At 43.6% G+C, this 13,624-nt stretch overlaps 1 protein-coding gene across 8 annotated transcripts in view; it reads right to left on the bottom strand.

Moving 5' to 3' along the window:
- The window catches only part of tll1 (tolloid-like 1), a 53,047-nt gene that overhangs the window by 17,031 nt on the left and 22,392 nt on the right, over positions 1-13,624 (bottom strand). For all 8 annotated transcript variants that reach the window (XM_046418642.1, XM_046418606.1, XM_046418589.1 and 5 more), the window contains 15 exons: positions 13,363-13,485; positions 13,085-13,165; positions 12,543-12,716; positions 12,309-12,426; positions 10,108-10,286; positions 9,017-9,122; positions 7,687-7,811; positions 6,073-6,188; positions 5,745-5,847; positions 4,559-4,675; positions 4,283-4,428; positions 3,327-3,522; positions 3,093-3,218; positions 1,792-1,952; positions 1,512-1,692 (listed from right to left, as the gene is read on the bottom strand). In XM_046418642.1, the coding sequence (XP_046274598.1) occupies positions 1,512-1,692; positions 1,792-1,952; positions 3,093-3,218; positions 3,327-3,522; positions 4,283-4,428; positions 4,559-4,675; positions 5,745-5,847; positions 6,073-6,188; positions 7,687-7,811; positions 9,017-9,122; positions 10,108-10,286; positions 12,309-12,426; positions 12,543-12,716; positions 13,085-13,165; positions 13,363-13,485 (2,052 nt within the window). The remainder of the gene's footprint in view (positions 1-1,511; positions 1,693-1,791; positions 1,953-3,092; positions 3,219-3,326; positions 3,523-4,282; positions 4,429-4,558; positions 4,676-5,744; positions 5,848-6,072; positions 6,189-7,686; positions 7,812-9,016; positions 9,123-10,107; positions 10,287-12,308; positions 12,427-12,542; positions 12,717-13,084; positions 13,166-13,362; positions 13,486-13,624) is intronic.

Here is a 13,624-nt window from a genome sequence, read left to right on the forward strand (position 1 = left end):
AAAAAAAGTGATTTTTTTTCCTTTGGGAGATTTCCAAAGTTGAACCTGGCTGTAGTTTGACGAAGTTGCAGTGAAGTTGATTGACTTACATGCTGCACATAATTTATTGTTTCCTTTCTCCACATACAGTTCAATGCATTTATTTCCTGAAATTGTATAGAAACATAAAACTGTATCATAATATATCAAATGTATACAAAAATCATATAAATTTTATACAGTTTATCTGTGACCTTTATAGGAGAACCAAACTTTAAGTTTTGATAACTTTTTTTAGTTTTTAAATGGTAACTTAAACTACATAAAACCACTAGTTTCACACCACAGAAATGTGTACAACCAAATCATTATTCAGTTGTTATTAATGTTGTATTATCACTCATCTCTAGTTGATCCTCAGTTGTATTTGTATGTAACATGGAAGTGGGACAAAGCACATGTTTCCCTCTGGAGGAGAATGGATTCAGCACCATTAAAACAGGATCCATCCATTCCCCACGCCACACGATGGGCCGCAGCCAATCAGAGATGCCGACTGCGAGGTCATGTTACCTCTGACCTTTGACGAGGCTGCCAGCTTGTTGTTGACGTGGCCACGAGCGGGAGAGCGGCCGCGCTTTTTGTCCTGGCATGACTCAAACACAATCATACGCTGGCGACACAGAGCCAGCCTGTCTGAGGGAGAGAGGAGCGCAGGGTGGGCGCAGGAGGCCTGAGCGCCGGCGGAGGCTCAGGAGACACAGTGTGACAGACAGCACATGTACACAGGCACAAAAACACAGGGGGATGCACACACACACACATGTGGGTAATCCCACAGTTACACAGACATACACACAGATGAAGACACAGCAGAGGTGGGCAGACGCACAAACTCAGCAGTTGGCTTTTTGGTATTTCTCCGGCCTTAAGGGCTTTATTTGTCTGAATTATTGGATATTTTAGGTTTTAGAATTAATCAACACAACAGAGTCAATTTAAAAAACTAACAAAATGTTAATTATGTCAACAGTTATAGAAGTGGTGTTAGAGTCTACAGGGGGAAACATTTTAGCCCTGCAAAAGTGATTATTTGTCGCAGCCCAATGAAGATATTCTGTGGGTGAAAGTTAAACCCCAAGAAATCACTCACTTTGCAACACAGAGGACAGCAGCTCAGGTTTAAGTCAATTACAGTGAATTGCAGCCGTGAGCCAGTTTCACGCTGAAATTAAACTATCGTGGATGAGTGTATGGCTTTGCTTACTTTCAAGCTGCATGGAAAGGGGAAAGTCTGCAGAGGTCAAAACTCCAGCAAAACTTGTAGCATAAAGAGCCCATGTGTTTCAGCTTGTGGTCATCATCAGGGAAACTAAAGCATCAAAATATCAAACTGTTCACGCAGCTGAACTTCTTCACTCTCCATCTGTACGCTCAGTTTGTTCCAAACAAAACACACTGCTCTGCCCACCCCTGACAAACACATAAACTCACACACACACACACAGGCTGATATAACACATGTGTCTTACCTGAGAAGAAGTGAGCCTTGAAGCCTTTCTTGGAAACGGTATTGTCAGACTTGAACTCAATCCTCATGTTGTTGTATTGTGACGTGATAACTTCAGGGACCTCGGTGCCGCAGTATTTGCCATGCAGCTTCGAGTCGGACGAGAGGCCGCTGCGCACCTCCACGTAGTCGTACTTACACACCTGATCGCACAAAAAAGACTCTTGTAACACACACCCAACGAGGCAGATACTGTGGTCTGTGTCCGCCGTTTCCTTTTATTAACACGCAGACACACTCACCTCGTTTCCCTCCAGCTCGAAGGCCTCGAACTGCATGGAGATGCGGTACTGAGTGGGAGCGACCACCTGCCACACGCAGTTCTTGTTGGGCGGATACTCTTTAGGCCAGCCAGGAGTGCTGATGGTCCCGTTCAACTTAGAGAGGAGACCACCACATGCCGCTGGGAACACACAGACATTTCACATGGAAATGGAAATGATTCACGTCTGCACATGTTTTACAAACCACAAGGACAGAGCTGAGAAAAAAAAAAATAAAAAACAGGAATTTTGTTTAATTTGACATCATGGTGGGAGCGGGATTCCCCTGACTGAGTCAACCCACAGCTGACTAGATTTCAAATGCACTGCTTTTTAATATTATGAATTATTGCATTCCAGGCGCCAGCAACTGGATCCAGTCAAAGCCCCAGTTTTCCCAACATGTAACCAAAAAAAAAACTCAAAAAACTTCATGTTTGAGTGGCTGATTAGGTGCAAAGTTTGTACTGCCACACTTTTGCTGAACAAAGATGTGCAGCGCATTGATTTTAGTTCGTATATGATGGAGCTCAGGATGGAATGTGGATGACAAACAGATCCGTCACCGGCTTCGGACTCTGCTTGTCCTGACGAGTGTGACGTGTGTGGAAAGTTATTACGACTGACGTTAGTGCACTTCAAAGGGGAAGTAGGCAACGTGACAAAATGCAAGCGACTCGCAAAACACCTGTAGAGTTCACCAAAGGTTTTCCTCAAACAACAACTCAGTTTCTGGCCCCTGAGTCCTCCTCACTGCATTCATTATTGTTATACTTGGTCCTGTTCAGCCCGTCTCCTCAATGTGACCAAGCATTTCTCCAACAATTTCTCCTTTTTGAGGCGGGCATCGAGAAATGCCTTACGGAAATGAGCCCGCATGTCACTGTAATTGAAGGTACAATCTTCAAGCTTTGAAAATCCACTCTTTGCATTATTTTCCCACACATTCATTCACTGGGATGCAAAAAAACCCCAAAGATAGATCAAAGATAGCAAAACCACATTTTTGCTCTCTGCGTCAGAAGTGGTTTATTCAGTTGTTCCAGTATGTGGGTCATTACGCATAGTTCATTTATTTTGTGGGATTAAAGGACCTTTGCAGAATCTGTGGCATCGGAGTGGCGAGACATGTGTCAGAGGGATGTTTTTTCCTGTTGACGGAGGCTGTTCAGATGTTTTTCTGATGACTTAGACTCATATCCTACAGAAACACACACAGGCATACAAAGGAATGCACATACAAACATAAATTCCGCACACACAAACAATCACACAGTTACCTTCACAGCTCTTCTTGTCGGGAGCTAGTTCATAGCCCGGGTCACAGGCACACTTGAAGCTGCCGAGAGTGTTTACACACCTCTGTTCACATCCACCATTGTCTGGCTTGGCACACTCATCCTCCTCTGGAAAACACACACGTCAGAACACATTGTACACATGTAAAGAATGCTTTGGTTAAAAGCCATGTGAGAAAACACAATCAGCTGGCACACACACACACACACACACACCTTTGAAAAAGTTAGCAGCAAAGCCGGCCTTGTTAACCGTCCCGTCTGAGACAAACTTCATCCACAGCGTATGTGACGTGGAACGCACGTCCTCGGGTTTGTCGTAGCCGCAGAATCGACCAATCAGAGGGCTTGTCTCCAGAGGGCCGTCTCGGACCTCCAAGTAGTCGTAAGCGCAGCTGTCGTGCCTCTCGATCTGCAAAAACGTTCATGTGGGCACACAGCACAGTGAGAGACGCAACACTGCGCAAAACATCCGTCCTGTCACCATCCAATATCTCCGTGACAGTAACACATTAAGTCTTATGTGCAGCACAACATGTCTTCCTTTCGTCTGATAGCTCAGCTGCTGGTGTGGCTCTGATGGACTCCTTTGGTCCAATGTTACCGTCCCTGAGATGTTACTGGAGGAAGAGTGGCGGCTGAGTAAAATTAAACTGACAAATTAAACTGTTAAAGGGTACTGAGGTAGCAGGTCACAGGAAGTTACAACAAAAATACTTTCCACTCATTTCTCGAAATGTTTGATTAAAAAAAAAAAAAAAAAAAAGAGTACATAAGTTAATTGTTATTAAAACTATCCTAATCATGTGTTAACCCGCCCTGCTCTTTCATCTGTTTCAGCTCCTGTGTAAAGTCGAATGTGTGTGTGAAGTCAGGTTGGACACAGATTGAGTCATTTAGCACACTGACATTTTTACAGCGTTCAAACTACAAAACTAATCCTCAGCTGTCTGCTCTGCACCACACACACACACACACACACACACACACACACACACACACACACACACACACACACACACACACACACACACACACACACACACACACACACACACACACACACAGAGCATCACTGTTGCTTAGTTCCTAGAAGCTATACGAGCATGAAATTTGACCCAGACATTCCTGAGCACACGCACACACACACACACACATAAGGAGTGAGTCACCTCGAAAGCCTGGAAGCTGAGCCCGACGTTGTATCCCTCGGACACGGTGATCCTCCACACACACTCCTTGGAGGGTCTGTAGTCATCGGGGTAATTGGGAGACTGAATCTGGCCTGAGTCCTTGGTAATTTCCCCTCCACAGATCGCTGCACAGGAGAAAGGAGAAGCAGACTTTGGCATTAACTACACTGACAAGGCCTGAAGCACACATGTAAGTAAGAATTGGGCCAGTTCTGATGTGTTTGTTTAGTCCTTCCTCTAAGGTTGGGCAGTTACCTTCATAAATGGCAGCGAAGCCTTTTCCCACCCAGTTGCTGCTGCTGCGGAACTCAATCCACATCCTGCTGTCCGTGGAGATCAAGACATCAGGAACCTTATCCCCGCAAAACCTGCCTGTTTCCAACACATACATGAAGACAAACCCTGTAAAGATCAGACGTTGTGTGGTCCAGCTATTGCTGGTGAACTACAGCCTGAAAAACGTGTGAAATATCTGAGAAAAACACAACTTGTCAAAAACCTTTAAGCACTTCGTTCCTGTCAACAGCCTCCTCAAACATTTCAGCGCATGTTCTACTACCTGAGAGATGCCATAAAGTCTCACTCAGCAAAAAAAGGTTTGATCCTGGTTGAAACCACGCAGACACGTTTTATATTATCTGATACTGTGCTGTTCAGTCTGACTACAGCAGCCCTGAGAGCTCAACACCAATCAACAGCAACAACGGAAACTGTTTCCATTCCATCCTAAAGGTGATGAACACGCCCAGCAGACACAGCCGAGACGAGCTTGTTGTCTCACAAAAAAAAAATATTCTTAATAATAATGCGGTCTTACTGAAAGCACATTTCAAAAACACCGCGGCATCATGCCTGTCCCAGTCGTGTCCGTCACTTCTTGTGAAACAGCCGATGTCGTCAGCTGTGCTACAGGCGGCACATTTCACGTCTGGATTTTATTTTCTGCATTTGGCTGTTTTCTCAATTTGCAGGTCGTTTTTTTTCCTCCTTATTATCTCCACCAGGCGGAAGCTTTGAGGTGATTGCGTGTGTGTGTGTGTGTCTCCACATTTAATCTCACATACTACCGAAATCATAATTTCCATGCGCATTTCTGACAGTCTGTTCAAGGACCACTTGTGGCTGTGCTGATTCACAACTGAAAAACATATTTTATTGACGGCTCTGATTTTTTAATCCCGCTGGCTGCTCGCTCCTCTTGACAGTTCAGTTTGGCCCTGAACGCACCGGGTTGAGATCTGCACCGCTCTGGTTTGTCTGGTAGGGTTTCTCTATTTGCATGCCTTTTTTTTTAAGATGCAGCGCATTGAGCTCGCTGGGCCACCGTACCTTACAGTCGTGGAAGTCTTGATCATTTAAGGTGATTTCAGAAACAAAAAAGGCACAAATCTCATGTCAGTTTGTTAACCAGCCTCCCTTCTTTCCCTCCTTCAGCTCTTACCGAGCAGTGGAGCTTTCCTCCAGTATCCATCCCGAACCTCAATGTAGTCGTACCAACACAGGCTGCTTTTATACAGATCCATGGTGGTGAAGTTAAGAACGATCTGTGGGGGAGGAAAAAAAAAAAGTAAATGCTGAATGTATTTAATGCACATATTTGCATTTTAGAGACCAGAGGAGCAGAGGCAGAACAGAGGACGAGGGCGGTACCTGTAGTGTTCGGATATAATCAGTACGCTGTCAGTCCGTCAGCACTCTCTTAATGTTATTGCATGCACTTTTACTGCACTACAAGGTGCTACTGCGTGTGTGTGCGTGTGTGTGTGCACCTTTTCTCCAGGTGTAACAGATATTCTCCAGACACAGTGTGTGTATGATGGGTATCCGTTGGGGTAACCAGGGGATGAGAAGTTGCCAGTTGACTCTTGGAGCGTCTCTCCACATGCTATAGCACACACACACACACACAGAGAGAGAGAGATGGAGTTACATTTTTGCGGTGAGTCCTGCTGTTGTGCATAATCCTTTCAGCTGTGCACTGATACTTAGGATCAGTACATTACGAAAGAACACATGGCTCTAATATCTATTATTATTCTCATTCTTTTACTGCCAATTTACCAAAATAAATATACTACAGTCTCTTTAGTCGAAACAACAGCCTCATACGCTCGCTGCCAAGGCGTATGTCTATAATATCTGATCTGTGCATATGGGAACTGTTAGACACGTATTTCTGAAACTGGTACAGGAAAAACTGAAATTACCCTCCCAAACAAAACTCGTGTTTCATGTTGTCTTTGGCTTCTTTTAGCATTGCATGTCGGAGGCTGCAGCATGCATGTTTGTAATCCTCTGTGTATCAGTACACATGTGAGGTCCAACCACGGCCATTAAGCCCCGTCACCATTTAGCAGAATTAAACATTCCTCAGTGGTAGAGTCATTTTTCTGTGAGTGAAGGAGAGCGAAAGGTTGTGAATTTATCACGATGAAGGCGACCGAGGAGACCTTTACAGCTGGATGGGAATTTGTGGAAAATTATCAGGTCGATTTCGCCCTCTTTATTTTTTGCTCTGAATTTCACACGTCACTCCTTCTCTAAAGGAGGTTAGCCAAATGTGCCCCTCCTATCCCATCATGCATGCTGTTTTCCCCCAGAATGCCCTGGGGCTCTGTTCATCTGTTAGTGAATATGGTATCACTCAAATATGACCTTATAAGGTGGAAGTTGTGTCTATTTCCAGCTGGGACGCACAAACACAAGCTTGTTCTCTCTCTAGTATAAAAATGGATTAAGCTGACTGGCACATGTAATGTAATATACATGGAGTTATTCAAATTAAGCAAGTAAATGATGTCACGACAGCATAAAATCTGTCAAAATCAAGAAAAAATACACACACAAAGACACTAAGAGACTTGAATTTAAGTAGACCAGAAGCTTGACAGAAATGATGTAATTTGTCTCAGATGTAGCACATCATGTGTACACGATGTGCTAAAGTGTGAACTTGTTTCGTGTGTGTGTGTGTGTGTGTGTGTGTGTGTGAGAAGGAGAAAAGAAAGGGATGGCAGCGTATGCGATAGTAAACCTTTGCGACATTACTACGCAAGCTCGGCTTCAGAGCAGATCCAGATCACGTCAGAACCGCACAGCAGGGACCGCGGGGACGCCAGAACAGCACGGGTGTGCGCAAGAACTTATGGGAAGCGTGTGTGTGAGTGTGTATGTGTGAGAGACCAACAGTGAAATACATGGAAAAACAAATTACTCAACCTCACCCTCTGTGCCTTGGAGAGTGAATGGGCGGGAAAATTTTACACCCAAGATTTGAGCAGATAAACGGAGATCATCTGTTTTTCAACAACACACACACACACACACACACACACACACACATGCACACACAGACTGTGGTCTCATAGTAAATATGTCAGTACCTGGACATCTATACAGCTTCCTTGCCTGTGCAATGTCTCCTTTACTGAGCCTGGTCCGCTGGCCAATGGCAGGCCGGACCCCATTTTCATCTCTGGATGGCAGGATGGTGTCGAGGAACATCCCCCTTCAGGGAGGAGAAGAAAGATATGTGATATGACCTTCATGCAAAGGCTGAAATGTATCCTCACATGAAGAGCATGTAAAGGGAACCCGTCGCTGTCAAATAAATGACTGATTTCAGATGATCGAGAGGTCTAACATGCTGAAAAGTTTCCATTAATTTTACTGCACTAGTGAGAGATTATTTCCAATTTAACTCAAACTAATGTGTTTTAGGTGTGAGTGTCCGTGAAAGCATTAGCCTGACTTGGGCTCGGAAAACTCTATTAGTATTTTCAGTCATGAGAATCGAGACAAATTGCTTGCAAATAAGTCTGATGTGTCGTGAGATTAGCAAAATAATAAAATAAAAAAATCAACATATTTTTACTCCACAAAATTGTGTTTATTTCTACTTTTCTCTAATCTGCAATGACTTACAGAGAAATTTTATCGCTCATTTGAAATTGTGTTCCTGCCCACCTGATGAGCATAGAAAATAATAACAATAATAATAATAACTTTTTAACTGAAATGGTCAGAAACAGAAGACAGAGACAGGGTTATAAGAGGATACTGGTCACAAGCCACACAGACTGGGAAACTCTGAAACTTCTCTAACTTTAGCATCTGTGCTATTCCTGTATTCTGTTTACAGCACAAATACACTACGCAGTTTAAACACACTCAGTCTGACCTATTTGTTGAATATTCTGATGAAGTTTTAGAAAGTCACTGGAAGACGTGGGCAGGACACAAGGGAGGTAAACTATGTCCCCTTTGCTGCCGTCTCATCCTAAAATACCTGCTCTGTTTTGTTTGTTACACACAGGAGCTTGTTGGACACGTTATGAAAGTAGTTTGTTGTTGATCCCCACACGTCTGAAAAATGATGATAAATACAGCTCATATAAAAAGTGTTTGTGGGTTGTAATCCACGATGTGTCCATGAATATTAACTGTTATATTATGTCTGTATTCATTTTTAAGATGTTGCCTTTACTTGCCCTGGGTAATGACAGCCAGTGTGGGGTAGCTCTGACTATCAGCTCCATTCCACCACACTAAACAACAACATCAGCACCGAGTAACATTCAAAAAAGGTCAACGTTTCACAGAACTACAGAGCGGATTTTACAGCTTGACAAGCTGTTTCAGTTTTTGGCAGATCGAGTGACCCGATCTGTTTCGTGAATTCAGTACAAGTCAGAAGGTTTCGCCGCTGGTTACCGTGAGAAGGTGTTCCTGGCGTAGTGCATGATGCTATCGAAATCATATGGCTCCCCGAGAGAGTTCACCTCCCCCGGCTCCATCTTGAGGAAGTTATACTCCTGGCCTGCACACAACATATGTTCACACACACACACACACACACACGCAAGGAAAGCAATAATACACATTCCATTTAATCACACGCCAACTGATGGTCATTTAGCAACCTACCATAAACATCCACACAAGTAGATCCTACACATAGCACTGCAAGCAGGAATGATTAAAGCGCCGTCCACAACAAGAATGACAAAGATGACGATGTGAGCATCCACACTGATGCATGATATTGTTAGTAGCACCAATCAGGTGCCGCACACTCCAGCTGTGTCAGCTTGGCAGTAGTTAAATGGGTGCTGATGACCTGTTACTACTGTGCAGAGAAACAAAACGTAAACCTCGAAATCGTTCAAAGGCGAGAGGAGTTTGGCGAATCCAACACTTTGATTCATTCTGTTGTATGAGTCTACACCAGTTTGATCCTGGCAATGATGAAAGAGGATATCAGAAAGGAAACAAAAACCTATGAGAGACTCCATCAGAACCTGGCAGCGCTAATAGGATTCCAACCATGTTGTTCTCCATTGTCTTTGTTGTTATGGCTGTGGTGTGAACTCTGCCATCCACCTGAGTTAGAACCTGAGTTATTGTTATAGGTCTCATTCCTGACAAACCTCAAGTCTGAGCAGATACGACATTTTAAGAGCATTTATTAAAATACCGGAAGTCCAACAGTAGCGTAGTTGAGAGCTCTAACAGGTTTCTAAATAAAAACTTGGGTCAGGTCTGATACACTGCTATGCCATTTGATTTAACACCTGTCAGACTGCGCTGTGATGCAGAGGAGTGTGTGGAAGGAAAAGAGACTTGAGGTGACTTCACAGTCATTAAAAGCCTCATTCACACTCCCACAAGGCCAGACAGGAGTGTGAATTTGAAAACACACTCACACACTCACACACACACGTTCTCCATGAACATCCCTTATTGTCTCCAGCTAGAAACAACCCCGAATGAGACCCAGGTGCATCTTGGGTACCGAGTCTCACCTGGTTGGATGTTATCCCGGATGATGGTCACATGATCGTCACGGTCGGGCCGCGTGTGCTCATGCCAGAAGCCAATGACATGACCCAGTTCGTGCACCACGATGCCAAACTTGTCACAGTTCTTGCCTATGGAGATAGCCTGGGGCCCGTTGCCACGACGACCCACATAGGAACAACACCTAATAAGGATTAGTGGGAAGTTGATAGCAGGGAGACACGAGGATGGTTTTTTACTCCACATTTGGCAGTAGAAAAGGCATCAGTAGTGATGTATGAACACACGCACACACGCGCACACACGCACACAGTGTTTTCAGGATTTCCTGTCCTGTACTACGTCCACCAGAGGAAAAGCAGCAGGATTTGTTTACATACAGCGCTCCGATAACACTGCAGTTTCATAACTGAATGTGAATAAGCTGTGAGAATTCACATATTGCTGCTCACAGAACACACACACACACACTCATTCCTTTTTTTTTTTTCTGGTTAGCCGAGACATCCGCGCCAGGCTAACAAATCTGATTAAAGTTATCCAGCGCGCTGATTGCAGGGTAAGGATCAGGAGTCAGCGGAGTAGATAGAGTCTTTTCTATCAGCATTTGCAGCTCTGGTATCAGTACAACCACAGTACTACAGTACAGTACCCACAACCAGGGCCACAAATGTCTTGTGGTTCTGTTACAAACCATCACTTGTCTTTCTGCATTTCTGTCTCACTGTGTCTGTCTCCCTGCGACACCTCCGAGCTGCAGGATATTTATACATCAGATTAAAGCGTCTAATCTCCGACGCAGCCAGCCTATCAGAGGGAGCGAGACAGTCGGCATCATCTGTTAACACGCAGATCTTTCACTCATCTACGTGGCCTTTACATTAAAAGTCAAATAATCCTGTGAGAGCAAAGAAACTGTGTCAAGGCTGCAGATTATTCCTCACATCCCTCTTGCTGTTTTGTCTACAATAGTGGCTAATTTAAAAGCTTTTTAGATTTTTTAATACTTGTGGCAATAAGATAAGATCGTTTTGATATGGGTAGAAAAATTATAACTTTTTTTTCAGTTTAGTTTGTTTTAGTTTTAGAGAAATTTTGTCATATTTTTACAAACATTTTTTCACATTTAAAAAAGAAAAAAAATGTATATTGTCAAGCAGCCAAACAAAAACCTGAATAATCCAAATAAAATATAGTCTAAAATGGGCTGAGTTAGGAACCGCAAATGCGACCGCAGAGTTGATGCTTTTGGCATTCAGCAGTTTTCAATACTGGCTATGGTGTGGCCACATCTCAGTCAGTAATAAAACAGTAGTGAGAACTGCAGTCAAAATCTCATGTCTCACTGAACTGCAGAAAAAAACCACAAAACATACTGAATATCTGATGGCTTCATGGCTTCAACAGATCAGTTGATTAAACCTTTTGACATTCGCTCATTTTTTCTGGGCTCCACAGAAAATTAGAACTTAGCTCATGAACATAAAGTTTTCACTTTTACTTTGTCGACCATATTTTAATGTTGCATACTCTGAATTGAGCTGTACATAATATATTTTTTACATTTGTCTTTAAAGTGATCTGAATAATGAAGATGAGAGTCTATAATACGAATATACACGTTACATGTTCATATTTTATTTTATAATTCTAACAGAGAAAACAACAAATCTTCATGACTGCATGTTTTTACTTGACAAATGACTAAATATTTGATTAAAAAAATTGCTTCTGGTTAATTTTCTGCTCGATTCATCAACTAATCATTTCACAGCTAATATGTTCTCTAATATTTTTCCTCATACACTCTCTTTCTCATATATCCAACTCTTTAAACCGTCTGCATAACAACAGTTTAGAGAGATAAACTCCAGCATCCTGATTTCAGCAACTCCAAAACCTCACAACTTACAGCCAGTCGGTGAAGTGCCACCACTGTACAAACACACTCTGACCCCGCCGCGCTGCCACTCAACAGAACAATACACTTCTGCAGAGTATGAACAAAAAAACTGCTCAAACGTACAAAAACGTTTGACTGTGCAGTGTGATTGGTGGGACGGGGAAACAGGAGCAGGACAGGAAGGAAAGTGAAGCCATTGTTGAGTGACCGTATCGTCTCTGGCTGTGACAAGGTCACTTCTGAACTCTGGGCGCATACACACACACACAATCAACCATACACAAAGAGATTCACCAAACTCACCCGCAGGGTCTGTAGGTGAACACTATGTAGCTCTCCTCATCTGTCTTCTCAATGAACGTTACACATGTCTGTTTCTCCCAGTGACGCATGGCTTGCTTAAACATGGCCCTCTGACTACCTGAAACACACACACACACACACACAAACATTTCACATCCTACGTTTACACAGTCACACGTCGGTGTGTGTTTTACTGTTTGGCAGTAAAGGCAGCGGTCCAGCACAGTTGCTTACCAGTGAAGTTTCCTCCTATGACGTAGGGAATGACTCCTCCAGGCCATATCCTCTCAGCTCGGGATGTGGCCGCTCGGGGGATACGGCTCTTCGCCACGTTCCCGGTCTTCCCACCTTTCCCACTTTGGCTCTTGGGAAGGGCAGCTCCTTTGCTGGAGTTCTTGGGGAGATAGTCTACCATCACGAGGAGAGAGAAACAACAGTGCAAAAGTTCTTTGTGTTTGTGTTACACGTGTTCAAACAGAATAAATCACTGCTCTATTATTATGAATATCAGCTCATAAAAATGCTGTGAGTTTATTGGATCGCGCTATTTCTGATTATAAGTGACCTTTTAGAGTTTGTTCTCAGATCAGAGGTTAATGAAACTCAGACAGATATAGCTCTGCAATACATTGTTCTGGTAAACATTAAATGTAACAAAGTTTACGCCCAACTCAAGCATTCTGTAGTTTTGATTGTGTTTCAGAAGAGCAGCAGTAATGTTCACTGTGTCGCTGGTAACAGACATCAGAGCGTGTAGTAAAGTTTGGCATCCTTACCGAAACCAAACCTACGTATTCTCTCCAGCAGGAGATATAAAGATCCTCTCTTCTTAGAAATTTCATGTTCCTCCACGCCACCTGACACACACAAGAGCCAAGAATCAAAACACAAACAACACACAATAAATGGTGATATCCTGGCCCCTGTCTGCTTCCTTCCTACTCGAGCTGCTTTACTCTGCGGCTGATGAATAATGAGAACGTTTCAGAGGAAACGCGAGCGAGAGCACTACATGATGATCACCGAGTGAGAGTGAAAAGTCGAGTCCACTCACCAGACGTGTGCCCCTGCCGGGAGTGTGTGTGCATGTGTGTGTGCTGCGTGAGGTCTATCGTCCTGTCGATCTGAAACATGCGCAGGTCCTCCTCGTCTAAAGCGATGTCGCCCCAGAATACAGCTGGAAGAGGAAAACATCTGTTACAGTCACAGTCAGCAGGAGAATCACTAACGTCACCAACATCACAACTGGAAAAGACGAGCCCTTGTGCTGCAACATAAGACTTGTCACAGAAAGGTTTGTTTTGTTTGGGTCTTTG

The sequence above is a fragment of the Scatophagus argus genome, chromosome 2, assembly GCF_020382885.2.
Source record: "Scatophagus argus isolate fScaArg1 chromosome 2, fScaArg1.pri, whole genome shotgun sequence".
In the NCBI taxonomy this organism is placed as follows: domain Eukaryota; kingdom Metazoa; phylum Chordata; class Actinopteri; family Scatophagidae; genus Scatophagus; species Scatophagus argus.